The sequence below is a fragment of the Nomascus leucogenys genome, unplaced genomic scaffold, assembly GCF_006542625.1.
Source record: "Nomascus leucogenys isolate Asia unplaced genomic scaffold, Asia_NLE_v1 Super-Scaffold_3090, whole genome shotgun sequence".
In the NCBI taxonomy this organism is placed as follows: domain Eukaryota; kingdom Metazoa; phylum Chordata; class Mammalia; order Primates; family Hylobatidae; genus Nomascus; species Nomascus leucogenys.
Window position 1 is genome coordinate 108,188 of NW_022095791.1, and position 20,677 is coordinate 128,864.

The 20,677-nt window shown below is 53.0% G+C and overlaps 1 protein-coding gene across 1 annotated transcript; it reads left to right on the plus strand.

Moving 5' to 3' along the window:
- Window positions 1-420: 420 nt before the first annotated feature.
- Window positions 421-20,674, plus strand: LOC100604972 (DNA topoisomerase III beta; the record flags this gene model as incomplete). Its single annotated transcript, XM_030808565.1, has 12 exons — window positions 421-534; window positions 7,415-7,582; window positions 8,677-8,808; window positions 10,486-10,592; window positions 11,256-11,330; window positions 12,762-12,958; window positions 14,371-14,527; window positions 15,421-15,534; window positions 18,063-18,153; window positions 19,114-19,268; window positions 19,401-19,506; window positions 20,534-20,674. Coding segments are annotated over exons 2-12 (1,345 nt in total), but the record flags the coding sequence as incomplete, so codon positions are not given.
- Window positions 20,675-20,677: the final 3 nt, after the last annotated feature.

A 20,677-nucleotide genomic window follows, 5' to 3' on the forward strand; every position in this document is an offset into this window, starting at 1 on the left:
GGGTGCCTGTAGTCCCAGCTGCTCGGGAGGCTGAGGCAGGAGAATGGCGTGAACCCGTGGGGCGGAGCCTGCAGTGAGCAGAGATCGCGCCACTGCACTCCAGCCTGGGAGACGAGACAGCGAGACTCCGTCTCAAAAAAAAAAAAAAAAAAAAAAAAAAAAAGAAAGAAAGAAGCCTGCTATACACACATCGGTACATTTTTATTATTTTAATTATTAACAGCATAGATGTTTTCATGCCAGTTTTCATAATCATTGTAATGATAATTGTCATGATTGTCTCTCCGTGGCGTGGAAGAATCTGGGTGCAGGGCCTGCGGATCCCTGCGGTCCGCGGCGTGCAAGTGCCACTCCCTGGGGTGCGCCCGAAATCCGCGAGCCACGGAACCTAAGAATGCCCACCCGCCGGAGCCGGAGGGCAGACGCTGGCACACCGGACGCGGGGACGCCAGAAGCGGCTGGACCCGGAAATAGGGGTTGCCGGTGGCCGTCCCGGGAACAAGGACCGGAGCTTGATCCGCGGTGCGGCTGCTGGTGAGCGGCAGGCTGCGGGCCCCTCGCCGGGCGGTTCAGAAAGGCGGGAAGCGCGGGCATTTTTCTGGCTTGTTTCCTGAACGTTGGCCGGCGGAGGACCCGCGAGCTCGGGAGAGGGCCCGGGCCGGGCTCTGCATTCTTGTTGCCTCTTCCCTGGCAGGGGTGATCCTCTCTCGCGGGGCTTGCTGTGGGGGTTCAGGGAGGTGGAGATGGGCCCGCCCTGTGCCTGCAGGGAGCAGGCGCTGTGGTTAATACTTTTCTTCTTCGAACCCTCCTACAGTTCTTTAAGGTGAGGTCTGCTGTCCCAGTCTCACAGGCAGGGAAACTGAGGCTCAGGGAAGCTGTTCAGCCGCCGGGACCCAGATAGGTGCGGTACACACCCAGGCAGCTTCCACTCGCGGCCCCCTAGGCCCTGGCTGGGTTTTGAGGGCACCCAGGTTCTCTGACCTGTTATCTGTAAATGAAGTAGGGTACTTTTGTGAACAAATTAGCTGGAATCCAGGGGCAATAATTTCTCGCAGAAGTGAAAGGTAAGATGTTCCTAGTCTTGCCTTTTTATCTTCTCACCTTTCGAAACAAGACCTGAGAGGCCAGCCTAACTTGGGCTTGATGGCTAGCCAGTCCTGGGATTCCTTTGCCAAGGTCACCTGACACTAGTGTGAATTGTTCTGAACCTCCATTTACTCACGGTTTTAAAAAATTACAACGCCTGCCTTAAGGGGTTGTTGGCAAGCTTGAATAGTGTTGATAGCTATGGTGTGCCTACTACAAAGGAGGAGCTTAAGAAATGGTTGTTTGTTTCCCTCTTTTCCTGAGTCTAGAAGCATTTGGTAGTTACTGAGGTGGTAAATCCTAGGAATTTTAATGCTATTCAGACCACCGCTAGGTCTACTCCCAAGCCACATCTGCTTGTTTCTTTTTTTGTTTGTTTTGTTGCAGACAGAGTCTCACTCTGTCACCCAGGCTGGAGTGCAGTGGCGCAATCTCGGTTCACTGCAACCTCCGCCCCCTGGGTTCAAGTGATTCTCCTGCCTCAGCCTCCTGAGTAGCTGGGATTACAGGCACGCGCCACCACGCCCAGCTAATTTTTGTATTTTTAGTAGAGACCAGGCTTCACCATGTTGGCCAGGCTGGTCTTGAACTGCTGATCTCGGGTGATCCACCTGCCTCAGCCTCCCAAAGTATTTCCTCATTGTCTATTTACCATGAGAATGCACAAAACAAAACCCGTGTTCTCCTGCTGCTTACTTACTTTCTAGGAGCTGTAAGACAAGAGCTGAATAAGTAGATGGAGGCTGTACCAAGTGTAGTGGTGAGTGCTACAAGGAAGCAAAGCCAGGCTGCTGTTCCATCAGAGTGCTCACAGAGGCAGGGCAGGATCAGGCTTGGGGCACGGGTTCTAGAACAAAGTCCAGCCACTGGAGCTCTGGTCTCTCTGACCCCACAGTCCCAGTCTAGGCCAATAAAATGGCAGCACCCATTAGCATCCCTGCCTAGGATTCTGGCAGGACTGCCTGGTCCCTGGTGTGTCCTCATTATGTCATACATAATTGCTGACTACTCTGTGGCATAGACATGAGAAAATCTGAGGAAACATTTTAGGACAAAACTTCCTACTTTGGAAGAGATGGGAAACTTAGACCCTCACAGAACAATCCCCCCTCTGCTGCAAGTTTTCCCTTTTGGCCTCTGGCTTCCCAGGGTGAGAGAAGGGGAGTCGCTAGATCTCTTTTAAACCTCACTTCTGGGCCTCTGATTTTGGTAGAATCAAAACTTCCCCAGAACGGAGAGCAATCACCTTGGTTGTTCATTCATTCCCTCAGCAGGCATTTAGTGCATGCTGGGTGCCAGAAATGTGGCAATGAACCTGACAGTTGTAAGAGAGACAGACTGCTGATGCCAGATGCAGTCTTCAGGAGGGGAGGGGCAGGGGTCAGAGCAAGTAGACTAAGGGGGAAAAGTGGCCTAGGCCGAAACCTGCTGGCACACGGGGAGGAAAGGTGGGTGCGCAGCAGAGCCTTGGGAGATGCAGCTGGAGCTGTCATGAGCCAGAGAGCTCATCTGCAGACAGTGCCATCATTCCACAAGGCCTCGGCTCTTTCACTGTGGGATGGTGGTATATTTAAGGGGAACATCCACTTACTTATTTTGAGGAAAAAAGCAAATTGTCATTTTATTTGGGGCAGCTTTCTGGTCAAGATTGCTGATTTCACTGTGGTCCTGTGATCTCTTAAGTGGGGAACAAGGTTGACAGCCCAAGGCCAACCTTGGACCTCTTCCCCGGCACAGCATGATGAGCGGCAGAAGCCCCTTTAGTGAAGGGGTTCCTTTGGCATCCTTTCTGAACAATGCCCTTTACAACCCTCCTTTATTTTTCTGGTTTTATTGCAAAGTCCCTTGTCTTAGTTCTTGTCCCTCAGTCACCTATGTCCAGGTGCTAAATGTAAAAGGTGCAAAAGGGAATGTGGTGAGGAGGCCCCCCCAGCCCTGACCTCCAGGCCCTAACACCCACTCCAGGTGACTGCTTGGACTGTTTGTTTTGCGTTCTATCCAGACATAGCGCCTCTTCATAATCAAGTGCACATGTGTGCACACATATGTGTGATCACAAATGACAGCGCTCTCTACACACCGTTACGTGCCCAGCTTTCTTAGCATGATTTATTTCAGTGATCCGATCCACGTTAGTATGTACCAAGCAGATGCTTCCCTTTCTAATGCTGCCAGGTGCTCTACTGTAGAGAATGCCATGCTTTTTTTTTTTTTTTTTTTTTTTTGAGACGGAGTCTGGCTCTGTTGCCCAGGCTGGAGTGCAGTGGCGCAATCTCGGCTCACTGCAAGCTCTGCCTCCCAGGTTCACGCCATTCTCCTGCCTCAGCCTCCCAAGCAGCTGGGACTACAGGCGCCCGCCACCACACCTGGCTAATTTTTTGTATTTGTAGTAGAGACGGGGTTTCACCGTGTTAGTCAGGATGGTCTTGATCTCCTGACCTCGTGATCCGCCCACCTTGGCCTCCCAAAGTGCTGGGATTACAGGCGTGAGCCACCATGCCCGGCCAGAGAATGCCATGCTTTTATTTAACCATCTCCCTGTTAACAGACACCAGCTTGTTTCTAACCTTTTATCATGATTGATAATGCTGCAGAGAACTCCCCAGTGATGTGGTTCATCACAGGCACCACTATGCCCAGCCTGAGGCCACTCCAGCGCTGCCCTGTCCTGCCTCCTGGGGACTCAGAGTCCACATGGACAGTCTTGCCAGGGCCCACCACTGACTCCTGTGAGTCTCCCCAGGTGACTTCACTCTCTACCTGTCTCACAGCCCTTACCCTCCCTGGGTCAGTGTGCTACCACCCAGGCCCTTCCGTAATTCCTGTTTGAGCCTCCCACCCCCTGGGAGTTGCTTCTTTGACTCCCACTTCCTGCTCTAGTGCCTCACTTCCTGGACCCCACAGAGCACACCCTCTGTGGACCCTCCCCAACCCTCACCTCCCTCTTCACCCAACTCAGAGTCAGGTTCTGTCCTTGTAATCTCTCCCCTCGAACCCTGACCCACTCCCTCTCCCTTCTACTCACCTGGACTCTCCCATCTAACTAAATCCAGTGCTTCCTCTGCTGTGGGCCTGCCCGCAGCATCACCACCTGTCCTTCCTCAGTGGACAGCCATACCATGCCTCCCCTTCCACCAAGAGAAGTACAGCCTTGTGGCAGCTCTGCACCGCCTGGATGCTGACCAGCTGCTTCTCTTGCCCCTCACCCTCCCAAGGCCATCACTGCAGCAGTTCCTTCCCCTCCAGCACGCAGCTTCTCTTTTCCGTCTCGCTGGAGCAGTCCCATCAGCAGAGAACATGCTGGCACAGCCACCATCCTAAAACAAGAGGGGACAGCGCACCAGCCTTCTCCCATCTCCCAGGTTTTGTTGAGCTCACCCCATGCAGCTTTCACCTGTCACTCACCAGATGGCCCCATCAGAGTTACCCAGGGCTCTGTTTGCCAGACCCTATGGTCAGGTCTCAGCTGCCATCTCACCTGGCCTGTCAGTGTCCTCCACATGGTGATGACTGCCCTGAAGTGCTCTTTCCTGTGGCTTTCAGGACCCTACCCCTCCTGACTCACCCTGCTAGCTCCTCATCTCCTGACCCCCAGCGTGGGCTCCTTCCACATTGCTGCCACCTCCTCCAGGCCACCCAGGCTGTCCAATGGGCAGGTCACATTTAACACACCTGAAGTCCCACTTCAGACTGCCAGTCCCTTCTTGTCATGCCTAAGCCAAAGCCATGGGTTGTTCCTTTTGCTTTTTTGTAAAGACGGGGTCTCACTGTGTTAATCAGGCTCTTCTCAAACTCCTGGCCTCAAGTGGTCCTCTTGCCTTGGCCTCCCAAAGCACTAGGATTATAGGTGTGGGCCCATGCCCAGCCCCTGCCTCAGGTCATTCTTGACTCACCTTCCCCTCCCCTCCAAGTCCTCTGACTTCCCTCGCAGCCTCCACCATTGCTACCCAGGGCCCAGTCATCCTCTTCTATGTGGCAGCCAGAGAGGTCCCTTTAACACTTAAAGTCAGATTATCCCACACCTATGCAAACCCTCTGCTGCCTCCCAGCACCCCTAGAGCAGACCCATATTCTACACCCCTGCTCCCTCCCTCAGCCCCGTGAGCCCCCCTGCCCAGCCATATCCTCCCCAAGGACCTCACCTTCCCTGCTCCTTCTGCCTGGACTCTTCTCCCAGGTGTCACCCAGCCCTGCCCTGTCCCTTGCCCGCTCCCATACTACAGCATGAGTTCCAGGAAGGCAGGACCTGGTGTTGCTTTGTGCTGTATTCCCTGCATCCTGGACTAGGCCAAGCATGCAGTAGGTGCTCAATAAATAACTAGACTATTAAGTTCATCCCAAGGAGTGGAATTGCTGGGATGTGCACTCGGACTTTGAGAGGGCTCCCTGAATTGCTGCACATAGAGGTTGTTCCCATTTAACTTCCCCACGCCCTCGTCTGCTGTGTGTGCAATGACTTTTGAGTCTCTCCCTATGTGATAAGCACAAGCTCATTGTAGTTCTGAGTTTCTTCTGTGAGTGTTGTTGGACATGATATGATACCACAAAGGTACTTACGTGGTTGTTTTTCTTTTCTTCTCTTTTCTGTTTTGAGATGGAGTCTCGCTCTATTGTACAGGCTGGAGTGCAATGGCATGATCTCTGCTCACTGCAACCTCCACTTCCTGAGTTCAAGCAATTCTGATGCCTCAGCCTCCCAAGTAGCTGGGATTATAGGCACCCACCACCACACCCAGCTAATTTTTGTATTTTTATTAGAGACCGGGTTTTGCCATGTTGGCCAGGCTGGTCTTGAACTCCTGACCCCAAGTGGTCTGCCCACCTCGGCCTCCCAAAGTGCTGGGATTATAGGCATGAGCTACCGTGCCTATCTAGGTGGTAGTTTTTCTTCATACTGAGATTATTTTATTTTGCTTTTTTTTTTTTTTTTTTTTGAGACAGGGTCTTGCTGTCACCTAGGCTGGAGTGAAGTGGCTGTTCTATCCACAGGTGCAGTCATGGCACACAACAGCCTTGAACTCCTGGCCTCAAGCAAGCGATCCTCTTGCCTCAGCCTCCTGAGTGGCTGACACTATAAGCATGTGCTACCACACCCGGCTCGTGAGATTTATTTTAAAAGCACATGTTTTTCCTAATATTTTTCTGGTTGCATTGTTTCTACTCAAACCTTTGCTAGATCTGGAATCGGTTTTAGTGGGAGTTAGGAAGCAGGAGTCTAACTTTATTTTTTTTCCCAGCAAGTTTTTCCAGTTGTCTCAATACAAGTCTTTTTTTTTTTTTTAATACAGCACTATGTTTATACACATCAGTGCTACATTTATAATGATTGAAAAAACAAAAAGGGTTCACGTGGTTTTCTTTTACTTGGCTAGCAGGTATTGAATGTCATGTGTCAGGCACAGAAAGCTGTTGCAAAGACCAACAGTGATTCAGACACAAAGCCCATCGTGTCCTATTTTGGGGGTGAGGTAGTCACTGATGATGGCATGATGTGAGTGGGTTGGAATGGAGACTTAGCCCAAGAGCTGTGGGCACAGGAGGGCTGACTTATCCTGCTGGTGGTGTTAGGAGACTTGAGCTGGGCCTGTGGGCCATGAGGCTGCATCCTCCAGGCCTAGCGGAGCTTTCTCTCAGGCAGGGGAGCACAGGCACAGAGGCTTCAAGTGTGTGTTTGCTTAAATGACGATATTTGATTTAATTTGGCCAGAGCATGGCCTGCAAAGCAAAAGGTGGAGTGGAATAGGTGGGAGATAGATGTGACAGAGCCCTGATGTCTGCTTGGGGCTGGACCGACTAGCCAGAGGGTCTCAGGCCCATCATGGATCAGAAGGACTTGGGGAGCCCAGCCTGGGCATCTGCATTTTGTAAAATGTCCTGGGGCATCCAAGTGCTTAGCTGAGGGGGAGGTGCTGCTCTCGGCCACGATGTTTCCTCTCTCCAGGTGAGTCCACCTGTAGGTGGAAGAGCCAGTCCAGAGAGGAGGGCCAGGCATCCACCTGGCCTGACCATCACTCCAGATCCCCAGGCCCCAGCATCTTCCTAGCATGGATTTAGGAATAAAATTGACCTGAGATCATTGGGGCCACTTCACCTTCCCCCAAATGGAGCCACATTCCCAGGATCATCTCAGCCACTTCAGCTGACCTGGTAGTTTTTTTGTTTGTTTGTTTGTTTAATCTCAGATGTCTTCAAGTTTCCCTAATTCCGTGATTTTTCTTCTTCTTGCCTCAGGTTGGTCTTGTTTTTTCTTTGTTAAAGTGAGTTTCCTTGTAGTGGTATAGGTTCTGTTGACAGCATTGCTATCCTGATTGTCCCTTCTTCTCTTTAGGAGTCAGCATTGGTAATAGTGCTGTGCTGCGGAAGAGTGGAGTCTAAACTTTTTCACTGCCAGTGCCCCGAAACTGGAGTGTGAAGGACCGAGACAAGATGAAGACTGTGCTCATGGTTGCTGAAAAGCCGTCCTTGGCACAGTCAATTGCCAAAATCCTCTCTAGAGGTAGGAGAGACCAGCCCTGCTTTGGTCTGTAAGCACAGTCGTTTATGTGTTACAGGACATTTTTTCCTAATGTGATTCCACCCTGGCTGGGGTAGATTTGGTTCAGGTCAGCAGGTGGTAATGAAGCATCTCAGTAAGTCACAGTGGGGTGCATTTGCTTCCACTCCTGGCAATGTGCCAAAGCTGGGGTTCCCAGAAGGCACAAGGCACAGCTTACAATGAAATGGAAGGACAGTCATTATCCATATGCTGGGCCTGATGGGGCTGTTAGGTACAAGTAGCAGAAACCAGCCCTGGAAGGAAGGAGACACAGCCAGGACCACACCCCAGTCAAGGTCTGATGAGGCTATGCCCCAGGCATTGTCACCCCTGGATACTCCCACTGTCCTGTGGACCTCACGTCACTCCAGACTAGCCAGTGGACTGAGCTATGGCCACAGACACTACTGAGACACCAGGGAGCTAGAGAGGGAATGTCTGCCACTCACCCCCAACCCTGGCCACTGGGGTGGTTGGTAGGGTACTGTTTCCCCCCATCTTTGAACTCCCTCCAAATAGGAAGAGTTTTAGATGCTGGGTACCCAGAAATGACAGGCACCTACCTGGCCTCCCCTTGGTCCAGCAGTTGAGAGGGGAAGAGACCCTCGTTCAGCTGAGAAGGCATGGTCCTCGGGACAGGGGGCCCCAAAAGTGGTACCTGGTGCCCAGAAGCTGAGAAAGTACAGCTGAGTATGGGCAGTGGAGAGGGTGAGAATTCAATAATTAGAAGGTCCTGTAACCTAGAGTAATCTGAGTCTATTTAAAATAAAATTCAATGAAGAAAAAAAAAAAAAAAAAATAAAGAAAAGCCACCCTGCTCTGATCCGAGCTGGCTCTGCATCCAGAGTGCTCTGTGCTAGTTGTTGGCAGATGCTTTTTTCCCTGAGCCGTCCCATCTCTCAGTGCCAACTCCGCAGCAGTCTGCAGAATGCCGTCACTCACCACTCTGGGGAAGGAGGAGTCTGGCCTCTGGGAGGTGGCATCTGGGCTGGGGTCTCCACAGTGTCTTCAGCTCAGCTGAAGCAGCCAGTCACTTTGTGCTTCCTCATCCCCAGGGAGTCTGTCCTCACACAAAGGGCTGAACGGGGCCTGCTCAGTCCACGAGTACACTGGGACCTTTGCTGGCCAGCCAGTGCGCTTCAAGATGACGTCTGTCTGTGGTCACGTGATGACCCTGGATTTCCTGGGTAAACCTCTCTACCCTCCAACCTACTGAAGGGAGTTCTGCATGGCACTGGCCAGGGTCCAGTTGAAGCCAGGAGATGCCTCTAGGCAGGGAAGTTTGTCCCAACTCCATGAGTCATAAGGCCAGTAGATCATGAAGTAGTGATTAGAGGGTCCCTGGGTGCAGTGCCCAGAACCCAGGCTCTGGAACTCAGCCCTGGGTCCCCATCATAGCGGCACCCCCTAGTCACTGCATTCCCTGTGCGCCTTCCTATGTAGACAAAGTGGCAGCATCTATCTTAGGAAGGGCTTGACCTATGCAGGCATTTAAGAGAAGGCTGCTGCTGTTGCCGAGTTGACCGTCATCTGTCGGTCATTTGGTGTCTGTCATTGTCATTCCTATATTGTTACTGTTATCAATTACCTTGGAAGCGCTGGTATTAGTGACCTGCTGGGTATAGGTATGGGGCCATGTGGTTGGCAAGAGTCTGATCCAGGCTTTTCCCCCTGCTCTGCCGGCTCACTGGCTGGAGACGAGGGCAATGACGGCCTCTGAGTTTACACTTCTCATAGTGAAATGGGTCTCACAGCAATGCCATCTGCTTCCCAAAACTAAGGATTCAGTGTGACAGTAAGGGCAGAGCACTCAGCACAGGGCCCGGCACACAGCAAAGCCTCAGCACAGGGCCCGGCATGCAACAAAGCCTCAGCCCTTGTTCTTGCTGCTCATTGATGACAGCGATGACAATGATGGTGACTGAGTTGTGTGGCTGAGCATTTGGACCCCAAGTTTTATCTCCAACTGGCAGGTGGGGAGCCGGGATTTGAATTCGGCTCTGTCTGACCCCATCCTCCCAGGATGCAAGAAATGGGGCCTAGGGAGGATCGCTTGAGCCCAGGAGTTCAAGACCGGTCTGGACAACATAGTGAGACCCGTCTCTACAAAAAAAAAAAAAAAAATTCTTTTTAAATCAGCCAGCATGGTGGTGCACACCTGTAGTCTTGGGAGGCTGAGATGGGAAGATGGATTGAGGCTGGGAGGTCGAGACTGCAGTTAGCCATGATCATATCACTGTACTTCATCCTGGGTGATAGAGCGAGACCCCTGTCTCAGAAAAAAAAGAAGTGGGGCCTAAAAGAAAGCCAGACAGCTGAGCATGCAAGAACCAGGTCTCTGTAGTGAGTAGGTGATTGTGCTGGGCATGAGGCTCAAAAAGATGGGTCCTTTAACGGGAATGACTGCGCACATGTGTGCCCCCACAGAGTGACGGGTGGAAGGACGGAGTTCCAGAAACTCAGGTTGGAAGTGTGAATGAAGGCACCATTGTGGGGTCCAGTGCTCAGGCAAAGAGAGCCAGCCCAGGAATGGTGCTCCCAGCCACAGGGAAAGTCCCAGAAGTGAGGCCAGAGCGGCAGCCCCCCAAGAGCTTGCTTGGCTCCTGTGGTTGGCCGGGGTGTGGTGGGTCAGCCCAGCAGCCGAGCAGAAAGGAGGCTGGATGGGAGGGGGTTACCAAAGGCCTGAACCCACATCCTGGCTCTGCCTCTGATCATCAGGATGACCCTGGGCAAATTGTTCTCCAAGCTTTCCCCTCCTCATTTGTGGGTGAAACCAACATCCTCCTGGGGTTATGACGGTCTTGGAGGCCAAGCCCCCTGTGAACTGTGAGGTGTGACTCAATGTCACTGTGACTGGTTTGTAGGAAAATACAACAAATGGGACAAAGTGGACCCCGCAGAACTGTTCAGCCAAGCTCCCACGGAGAAGAAAGAAGCTAACCCCAAGCTGAACATGGTGAAGTTCCTGCAGGTGCGTGGGGCTGGCCTGGGCATGAGCACACCAGGGCTCCCCACCCTCCACAGCTGCAATGTCCTTGCTCACCCTTGCTTGAGTCCTAATCCCCCTTGGACAGGGGGGCCTTTGCTAGCTCTTTCTGTGAGTGCCCCCTGCTGGCCCACATGGCACCTGCAGGCACCCCCAACACACACAAGGCAGTTGCCATTGCCAACCCTCAGTCCTGGAGAGCAGGCCTTCTGCTTTTAAAATAGCTTGTTTGGTTGGGGGTTTTTTCTCCTTAATTTTAAAACAAATGCATACAGATTATGGAAAATTAGAAAGTGCAGATAAGTAGAAAGACAAAAAAATTATTCATAATCTTATTACCCAAGACAACTGCTGTTATCATTTAGGGTTATTTCATTTTAACCCTTTTTCTAGGCAGTTTTGGGGTTTAAGATCATGTTGCATTTATACTTTTTTTTTCTGGTCCAAAAAACATCAATTATAAACTCAATTCTTTTCTGTTGGCTGAGCCAGCCTCAACACAGCCAGCTCCTTACCCAGCCCAGGTACCAGTCCTCCTAACTGAGGTTCAGGGCCTGGGACCAAGCCCTGTCCTGGATGGGAGCACTGGGGGCGGGTGGCACGGACCGGGTCTGCAGCAGGTGTGTGTGAACCTGTGCTGTGTGGCAGGTGGAGGGCAGAGGCTGCGACTACATCGTGCTGTGGCTGGACTGCGACAAGGAGGGGGAGAACATCTGCTTTGAGGTGAGTATGAGACTCACTTTGGTCCTCACTTTTGGCCTTTCTGACGCCAGCCCCAAACTGACACCAGCAGTCACATCATTCCTGGGGCCAAAGGAGGGAGTAAACTGTACTGGTTTAAAAACACCTCTCCCCTCTCTTTATTTTGAAACTCCATAGATACTTTTAACTGCATAGGCTCTATTGAAGGTGGTCAGTTGTTCATCTGCTTGCTGAGGCCTCACGGTATGAGTGAACATAGGAGGGGCCAAATTGTCTGGGTGGATGCAGGTTTCAGAATGGGACTGTCTTGGGGCAGCTTGGTGTTCAGCATCTTGTGCCCAGCGTGACTTCTCAGGGACCTTGGGTTGATGCTGGTTGATTCCCGACCTCAGCACTGAGGTCCTTTTGCAGGTCTCGCTCTGCTCATCTGCCCCACCCAGGATGCCTCCTGCCTCCAGCCAACCCTGGGAGCCCTGCAGAGAAGCAGGTGGCAGCTCCCTGTGCACACCCCATGCCCCATGCTTGCCCTGGCCATGGTGCCCTCACAGTGGCCATGACTGTTGATCTCACTTGGTGCCCTTCAGACTGTTGTTCCCTATGGGTCGCCCCTGTGCTCCTGTACCCCCAGCTCTCACCCGTGGCTCAAGAGCTGGTCAGTGAGACAGAGAGCTCAGGCACCTGGAGTTGCAGTACAGCACCCTCAGCAAATGTGATCACACTCTGTCTCTTCCCAGATACCCTCTCCTCCCCTGCAGGGCGGCTCCTCCCTGGGGGCCTTTGCATCTGGGAGTGGAGAATGGGGGCAGCTCATGGGGCTTTCTCCCTTCAGAAATGAAGCCACTTATTCCCAGTAAGGAAGCTGCGTGGCCAGGCTCCGGCGGCGACCCTAGTCCCACTGCACGGCCTTCCTAGTGAGTCTCGGCTCTAGGACCCCTGCTGTGCTTTAGCCCGAGCTGCCCCCACCACAAGCTGGGACCACCCATGGCCTTCCTGCTCTTGCCCATTTCCTTTCCCCTTCGTTCTTTTTTCCTTCCCTGTCTTTTCTTCAGCCTCTTAAAATTTCCACCCACCCCTCCAAACTCTCCCTCCTAGAAGGCAGGGAATCGGGTCACGTGGAATGGGTTTGGGGACTAAGAGGTCCCTCGTGTACTTGGCAGTAGCATTTCCTGATTTGGTGGGGATGAAAGCAGAGGATTAGAAGAGAGAGGGCGGGAGTAAGAAGGGAGTGTTCGAATGTGTTTCTAGATGGGAGTAAAGGAAGCCATGTGGTGGGGTGTTGTGGAGTGCCCAGGACTTCTGGAAAGCCAGGGGGATAGAGGAGGGTCTGGCAGGGGCAGGAGAGAGGGCTGAGCCACGTGTTCTTTCCTGGAAGAAGCCAGGCTTCACAGTGGGGTGGGGAGCTGTGGCAGCAATCTGGGAGGTGGGTTACAGCGGGCCACTCCCCACCCCCAGGTTCTTGATGCTGTTCTGCCCGTCATGAACAAGGCCCATTGTGGCGAGAAGACCGTGTTCCGGGCCAGGTTTAGCTCCATCACGGACACAGACATCTGTAATGCCATGGCCTGCCTGGGCGAGCCCGACCACAACGAGGCGCTCTCAGTGGATGCTCGCCAGGAGCTGGACCTGCGAATCGGCTGTGCATTCACCAGGTGCTGGCCACACCCGCGGAGTCCTGGGCACACCCTCACTCTCCCTCAGCCAGAGACCTGCTTCTACTGGTCCCCCTCGGGGGCCCCTAGGCCTCCTCGAGCCAGGATGAGCAACAAGGGATTTCACCAACTCTGAAGAAGGCCAGGCACAGTGGCTCACACCTGTAATCCCTGCACTTTGGGAGACCAGGATGGGAGGATTGCTTGAGGTTGGCAGTTTGAGACTGGGCAGCATAACAAGACCCCATCTCTACAAAAAATATATATATATTTTTTTTAGATAGAGTCTTGCTCTGTTGCCTAGGCTGGAATGCAGTGGTACAATCTCAGCTCACTGCAACCTCTGCCTCCCAGGCTCAAGAGATCCTCCTACCTGAGCCTTCTACTACAGGTGCTACAGGTGTGCACCACTATGCCTGGCTAATTTTTGTGTATTTTGTAGAGACAGGGTTTCACTCTATTGGCCAGACTGGTCTCAAACTCCTGAGCTCAAACAATCTGCCCACCTCGGCCTCCCAAAGTGCTGGGATTACAGATGTGAGCCACTGTGCCCAGGCTAAACAAAAATTTATTTATTTATTTGTTTGTTTTTTGAGACAGAGTCTCACTCTGTCACCCAGGCTGGAGTGCAGTGGCATAATCTCGGCTCACTGTGACCTCTGCCTCCTGGGTTCAAGTGATTCTCATGCCTCAGCCTCCCAACTAGCTGGGATTACAGGCTCCTGCCACCACTCCCGGCTGATTTTTATATTTTTAGTAGAGACGGGGTTTCACCATGTTGGCCAGGCTGGTCTCGAATTCCTGACCTCAGGTGATCTGCCCGCCTCAGCTTCCCAAAATGCTGGGATTACAGTTATGAGCCACTGTGCCTGTCCAAACATTTTAATTAGCTGGGTGGTGTGAGCCTGTAGTCCCAGTTACTTGGGAGGCTGAGGTGAGAGGATCACTTAAGCCCAGGAGTTCAAGGCTGCAATGATCTGTGAATCCCCATTAATGCACTCCTGCTGGGCAACACAGCAAGACCCTGTCTCTACAAAAACAAAAAAGACCTAAAGAAAACTGTTTATTTAGCTGGCAGAGGTCACATATGCCCTGCTTGATAAAGTGTGTTTGTCTGTGCTCTGGGGGTCCTAAGGAGAGTATGCAGTAGATGCAATAGAATAGAAGGCTCCCTGGCCTGAGGCAGTAGAAACCTCCATCTACTCTCTCACCGGCTCTGTCACCCATGTACACACATGAATCCTCCCTAAGGCTATGCCCACTCTGCTCCCACTGGCTTCTAAGCGGGGACACCACCTTGTGTGACCTCCCTTATGCACCACCCCTGGCCTTGGGCTGTACTCACATGGGTGGCCATAATAGTGTCTTGAGTGAATCAGTGACCAAAATATCTTTCTCTCCACTCCCTCCAGGTTTCAGACTAAATATTTCCAGGGGAAATATGGTGATTTAGACAGCTCTCTCATCTCCTTTGGGCCGTGTCAGACTCCAACCCTGGGATTCTGCGTGGAGAGACATGATAAAATCCAGTCTTTCAAACCAGAGACCTACTGGGTGCTGCAGGCCAAGGTTCCTATTCATGCTGGGGCTTTCTGGGTTTGGGGCATGAATTCTGAGAGTCTTGCATCATCAGCCAGCAGGCCCCAGGCTGAGGACAGAAGTGTGGACAGCTATACCACTATACCCGGAAGTGGTCTGTGGTGCCCAGGGCTGAGGGACTCCAGCCTTCATGGGGGCAATGGGAAGAGACTGGGCCTGTATATGCTGAGTCTGGATAACTGGGAATGGGTTCAGCTCTGGCATTGCAGGGTGAGGTCACCCCACAGGATCAGTGGCTGCGGTGTTCAAGTCCAAGCACTGGACTGAGGCCATTAGCTTTCAACCTTCTAAAAATTCCTAGAACCCTTTCTTCAAATAAAAGCCTCCAAAGAAGCTCACTGTAAGACAATACAGCTAGGCACAGTCACTGATGTCTGTAATCCCAACAGCCTGGGAGGCTGAGGCAAGAGGATTGCTTGAGGTCAGGAGTCCAAGGCTACAGTGAGCTACGATCATGCCACTGCACTCCAGCCTAGCAACACAGTGAGACCCTGTCTTGGAGCTGCTCTGGCTGACACGGGGCTTGGGACCCCAGTGGTGGCCATACCTACCACTGGCCAGGCACTGGGGATAGGCAGGGGTGACGTGAGAAGTAGGGGCTCAGGTGCTTCTTAAGGACACATCAACCTCAGCTTCGGACCACCTTCCTGAGACTGGCTGCCTGGTTTCGGGGCATGGGGTGGAGAGGGCCAGATGTCAGCTTGCGTATCTGCCCGCCTGAACAGGTACAGCTGTGAGCCATTAAAGCCAGGGCTGTTTTGCTTCCAGACAAGGACCAGCTTCATCTGTCCTGGTTCTTCCTGGCGTTGGGCTCACCTGGAGACTTTTTCTTGTGCGTTCATCTTTTATCCATTTTCCCGCAGGTTAACACTGACAAAGACAGATCTCTCCTTTTGGACTGGGACCGAGTAAGAGTGTTCGACCGGGAGATCGCACAGATGTTTTTAAACATGACAAAGCTGGAGAAGGAAGCCCAGGTGTGCCTGCTCCACCGACACCTATCACAGTTGCCTTGGGTGAGGGTGGCCCTTGGATGCCTCCCACTGGAGGAACAGCCTGTGATCCTAGGCCGTGTCTTTCTCCCCCTTTCTGAAACACAGACATCTTTTTGGAAAGCCGAATGGTTACTCCCCCATATACTCCTAAGATATTTCTGCCCAATGCAATAGCCATAGTGTATTGCATGCCCGCTACATACCAGGCACTGTCCACACCTGTGACCTTGGACCCCTTCCACTCTCCCCTTTCTGCGTGACCTGCTAGGCGTTACCTCCGTGTGGCAGGACTCCATTTCACACAGAGATTCAAGCTAACAACTGTAGAGGGACCTTGGTGCACATAGATGAACTTGCCCAAGGCTACAGCTGGCAGGGGAGAGGCTTGGGATTCCAATTTCAGTCAGCTTGTGTGCTTTTATGGGATTATGTTTCTTACTCAGGGCTTCTATGAATTGAAAGGACATTCTCCTTGGCTGTTAGGAAAAGGGTGAGGTGACGTGGCTGCACAGGCTTGGGACACATCTGTGGCTATTGAAGTAAACATGCTACAGGCGTGACAGCTACGAGATCCATCGAGACACAGCCTGGCGACCTTAGCCGCCTTCTCCTTGTCCTTCTCTGGCCTTCCTTGAGTGCCCTGTTGCCCGCCATGCCATCGTCTCAGGCATCTGAGACTTCTAAAGCTGTTCCAGGCTGTCAGCATTGATCACATTCCTGCAGAGACACTGTTGCCACCTCCAGGCCTCACGCCGGGGAGCCCAGCTTCACATAACAACTGGCCTCTGTGTTAGCACCCACATCTGTCGATCTGGAATGCAGAAGGCACTGCCCTGACCAGCCTACGTGGGATTGGCAACGGCAAGGGCCCGGGGTTGAGTTGTTTGGATTGTTTTTGCCACAGGCAAAACAAAGAGTTGTCTCTTCCAACAAGTGTTCAGCAGAGGTAGAGAGTGGTGGGACCCCAAACAAGCACAGCTCACGGATGCACTCCACTAACCTGTATGGTATTTACATAAATTCCAGTATAGCTACCAGCACTTAAAAATTATGAGATTTCATACTAAAATTCTGCCTTCCAGCTTCTCTTGAAAAATCAGAAGAGGTAGCAATACCAGCAGGTACAGGCAGCAGCCCTCCCCACAGCAAGGAGGGGCACTTCCCCTGGGACGGGCCCCACTTGCCATCCCTGTAGCTTGGCTGATGCTGGCTTCTGTAGGATTTCCATCTGCAGCCCTTCTGACTCCTCCTCAATCTTCCAGGTTTTCTCTTTCCCTAGAAAATTCTCCAGAAAAGAATATTCAATCACTTGAGGCCAGGAGTTTGAGACCAGCCTGGACAACACGGGGAGACCCTGTCTCTAAAAAAAAAAAAAATTTAAAAAATAGCCGGGCATGGTGGCACGTGCCTGTAATCCTAGCACTTTGAGAAGCTGAGGCGAGAGGGTTACTTGAGGCCAGGAGTTTATTTAAGACTAGCCTGGACAACATAGCAAGACCCTGTCTGTACAAGAAATTGAAAAAAAAAAATTGGTCGGACGTGATGATGTGTGCCTGTGGTTTCAGCTACTCAGGTGGCTGAGGCAGGAAGATCGCTCGACCCAGGAGTTTAAGGCTACAGTAAGCTCTGATGGTGCCACTGCACTCCAGCCTGGGCGACAGAGCAGGACCCTGTCTCTTAAAAAAATAAAAATTTGATTTTTTGTTTGTTTGTTTTGAGATGGAGTCTTGCTCTGTCACCCAGGCTGGATTGCAATGGCGTGGTCTCAGCTCACTGCAACCTTCACCTCCCGGGTTCAAGCAATTCTGCCTCAGCCTCACGAATAGCTTGGATTACAGGCACGTTCCACCATGCCCAGCTAATTGTTGTTTTTTTGTTTTTTTGTTTTTTTTTTGAGACAGTCTCGCTCTGTTGCCCAGGTTGGAGTGCAGTGGCACAATCTCGGCTCACTGCAAGCTCCGCCTCCCAGGTTCACGCCATTCTCCTGCCTCAGCCTCTCCGAGTACCTGGGACTACAGGCGCCCACCACCACACCCGGCTAATTTTTTTTTTTGTATTTTTAGTAGAGACGGGGTTTCACCGTGGTCTCGATCTCCTGACCTTGTGATCCGCCCGCCTCGACCTCCCAAAGTGCTGGGATTACAAGCGTGAGCCACCGCGCCCGGCCATGTTTGTATTTTTAGTAGAGACGGGGTTTCACCATCTTGGTCAGGCTGGTCTCGAACTCCTGACCTCAGGTGATCCACCCGCCTCAGCCTCCCAAAGTACTGGGATTACAGGCATGAGCCACTGTGCCCAGCCAAAATTTTTTTTAAAAAAAGAATTTTCATTCTTTTTCCTTTCCTGGTCCTGAATAAATATTCAATCAAGTCTTTAGACTGTTAGGAAGAATGAATTGGAGAAACAGGGAGACCAAATGAATGAAATCAGACCCTTCGTCCACACATCTTGATTCCCTCTATGGTGGTGTCTTCCTCCTTCCCCAAATCATTGACTGTCCTGTCTTCCAGGTGGAGGCCACAAGCAGGAAAGAAAAGGCCAAGCAGAGGCCCCTGGCCCTGAACACCGTGGAGATGCTGCGTGTGGCCAGCTCTTCTCTGGGTATGTAGGGACATTTTTCTCAAGTCGCCAGAAGGCTTCCTGAGGCAGAGTCATGGAGGCAGGTTCAGCCTGGAGCAGCGAGCGCCCAGGGTTGCAGGATGGTGCCCGAGGCTTCAAGGGGATCTGAGCCTCAGGAGGAATTCACTTATCCATAGGTTGTAAAGGTGGTAAAGTTGGTCACCACCTGAGGGGACATCCTGATGTTAGAGTCCCTGAGCAGCTATCCCTGATGAGGGGAGAGGCCCCAGCCAGATGTCACCTTCAGGGAACCGGTGTGAATGTCACCCCTCAGCCTCGTCTCCTCAGCCTTTTTCTCCTTAGTAGCGAGGAGGGGGTTGGGCTGGAAAGCTGGTCTCCGGCAGCTGTCAGCCCCTACGTATTGGTGCCACCCTGCACGGAACTATGGGCAGTGTCCTCTCAGTGGACACTGAGTGGTGGCTCCAGCGTCCTCAGAGGGCAGCAATGCTGGGAGTGGTTGCTAGCTAAGTGCCAGCCTCTGCTGGTCAAGGAGTAGCAGGATGAGCCCCACTCAGTGGCCCCAAAGTGCCGTGAGGACAGAAACACCCAAAGGTGCAGAATGGGGCTGATCAGCCAGCCCGAGGCGTGGTTATAGCTCCATGGCCAATGCATGGGGAGTGGTGCTCTGAAGGCCATGTCTCATCCCCATGGCCATGAGCCCCATGAGGATGCACCATGGGGTAGAGTTAGTGGTGTTCCCCATCAGGCCCATCCTGGGTGTAGGATTCAGCCTTACGGGTGCAGGATTCAGCCTCACGCAAGACTGTGTGGCATAGGTGCCCACCCGGCCAGCAGCTCTACACTCCAGCTGTGCCTGCTCAGAGCCACCCTCACCCTCCAGGAGAGGCCGGCCACAGTGCGGGAGCCTGAGTGCATAGACCAGGGCAGGCACCTGGCCATCCCCATGTACCTGGCCCTCTGAGAACCTCCTGACTCTCGCAGGCATGGGGCCGCAGCACGCCATGCAGACGGCCGAGCGGCTCTACACGCAAGGCTACATCAGCTACCCACGGACAGAGACCACCCACTACCCTGAGAACTTTGACCTGAAGGGCTCTCTGCGGCAGCAGGCCAACCACCCCTACTGGGCTGATACGGTGAGTGGAGCCAGGCTGGCCCCAGCATGTGTATGTGTCACTGAGGCCTTGGGACCAGGTCTGGTACTTCAGCCAAACCCAGGCAGGCAGGCGAGCCCAGCCGCAGACTCTGCTCTGTCTTCTCTCCCTCAGGTGAAGCGGTTGTTAGCAGAAGGTATCAACCGCCCAAGGAAAGGCCACGACGCCGGCGACCATCCCCCCATCACCCCCATGAAGTCTGCCACAGAGGCCGAATTAGGTACCACTGTCACCCCATACCCGACGTGCTTCCAGGGAGGGAAGGGCGAGCTGCGACGGTGAAGGTTACAGGCCCTGTTGGCAATGTGGGGGCTCCTTCAGCCTCTGCCTGCCCTGGCTGTGGGGATGGGGGGCCACCTGGAAGATGAGCTCCATTGCTATGGGACCAGGACAGGAGTGAAGAGGTGGCAGCAGGTGGTGTTGCAGGGAGGCAAGGGGACAGACGCCATGGGGGACGTGAATGAAACCAAGGTAGAGTGTGGCGGCGTGGGGGAGGGGGCAGCACACCTCCTACCTCCCAGCTGGCCTAAGGTGGTACCAGTGGTCCGAGTGCCAGGAGAAGGCAAATGAGGAAGGGAGAGCAGTGCAGGTAGAGACAGGAGCCACTTGTGGACAGTCTGAATTTGAAGCGATGGTGTCATGTCACGAGACAGTGGAAGGACAGGCCAACGCCTGAAGAACAGTCCTGCCAGAAGCAGGGGCAGGAGGTTGTGCAGGGTGGTGGGAGCTGCAGCCAGAAAGGAACCACTGAGGCACGGAGGCTTGTGTTCCCTTCCTCCGCATTTTCTTTTTTTTTCTTTTTTTGAGACGGAATCTTGCTCTGTCACCCAGGCTGGAGTGCAGTGGCCTGATCTCAGCTCACTGCAACCTCTGCCTCCCAGGTTCAAGCAGTTCACCCTGACTCAGCCCCCCGAGTAGCTGGGATTACAGGCTCCCACCACCACACCCAGCTAATTTCTTTGTATTTTTAGTAGAGATGGGGTTTTACCACGTTGGCCAGGCTGGTCTCAAACTCTTGACCTCAAGTGATCCATCCACCTTTGCCTCCCAGAGTGCTGGGATTACAGGCATGAGCCACCACGCCCGGCCTTCCTGCGTGTTTTCTTTCCTCCTTCCCCAGGATTTGCAGCGTGTCCTGCACAGCGGCTCTGTAAGCAGGACCTTGCTGCTCAAGCGAGAGTACTGGGGGCTTCTCACGGCCAGAGCCCCCAGCTGGCTCCCAACTGACTAGCCCTGGCCTGTTGCAGGGGGTGACGCGTGGCGGCTCTATGAGTACATCACCAGACACTTCATTGCCACGGTCAGCCATGACTGCAAGTACCTGCAGAGCACCATCTCCTTCAGAATCGGGCCCGAGCTCTTCACCTGCTCCGGGAAGACCGTCCTCTCAC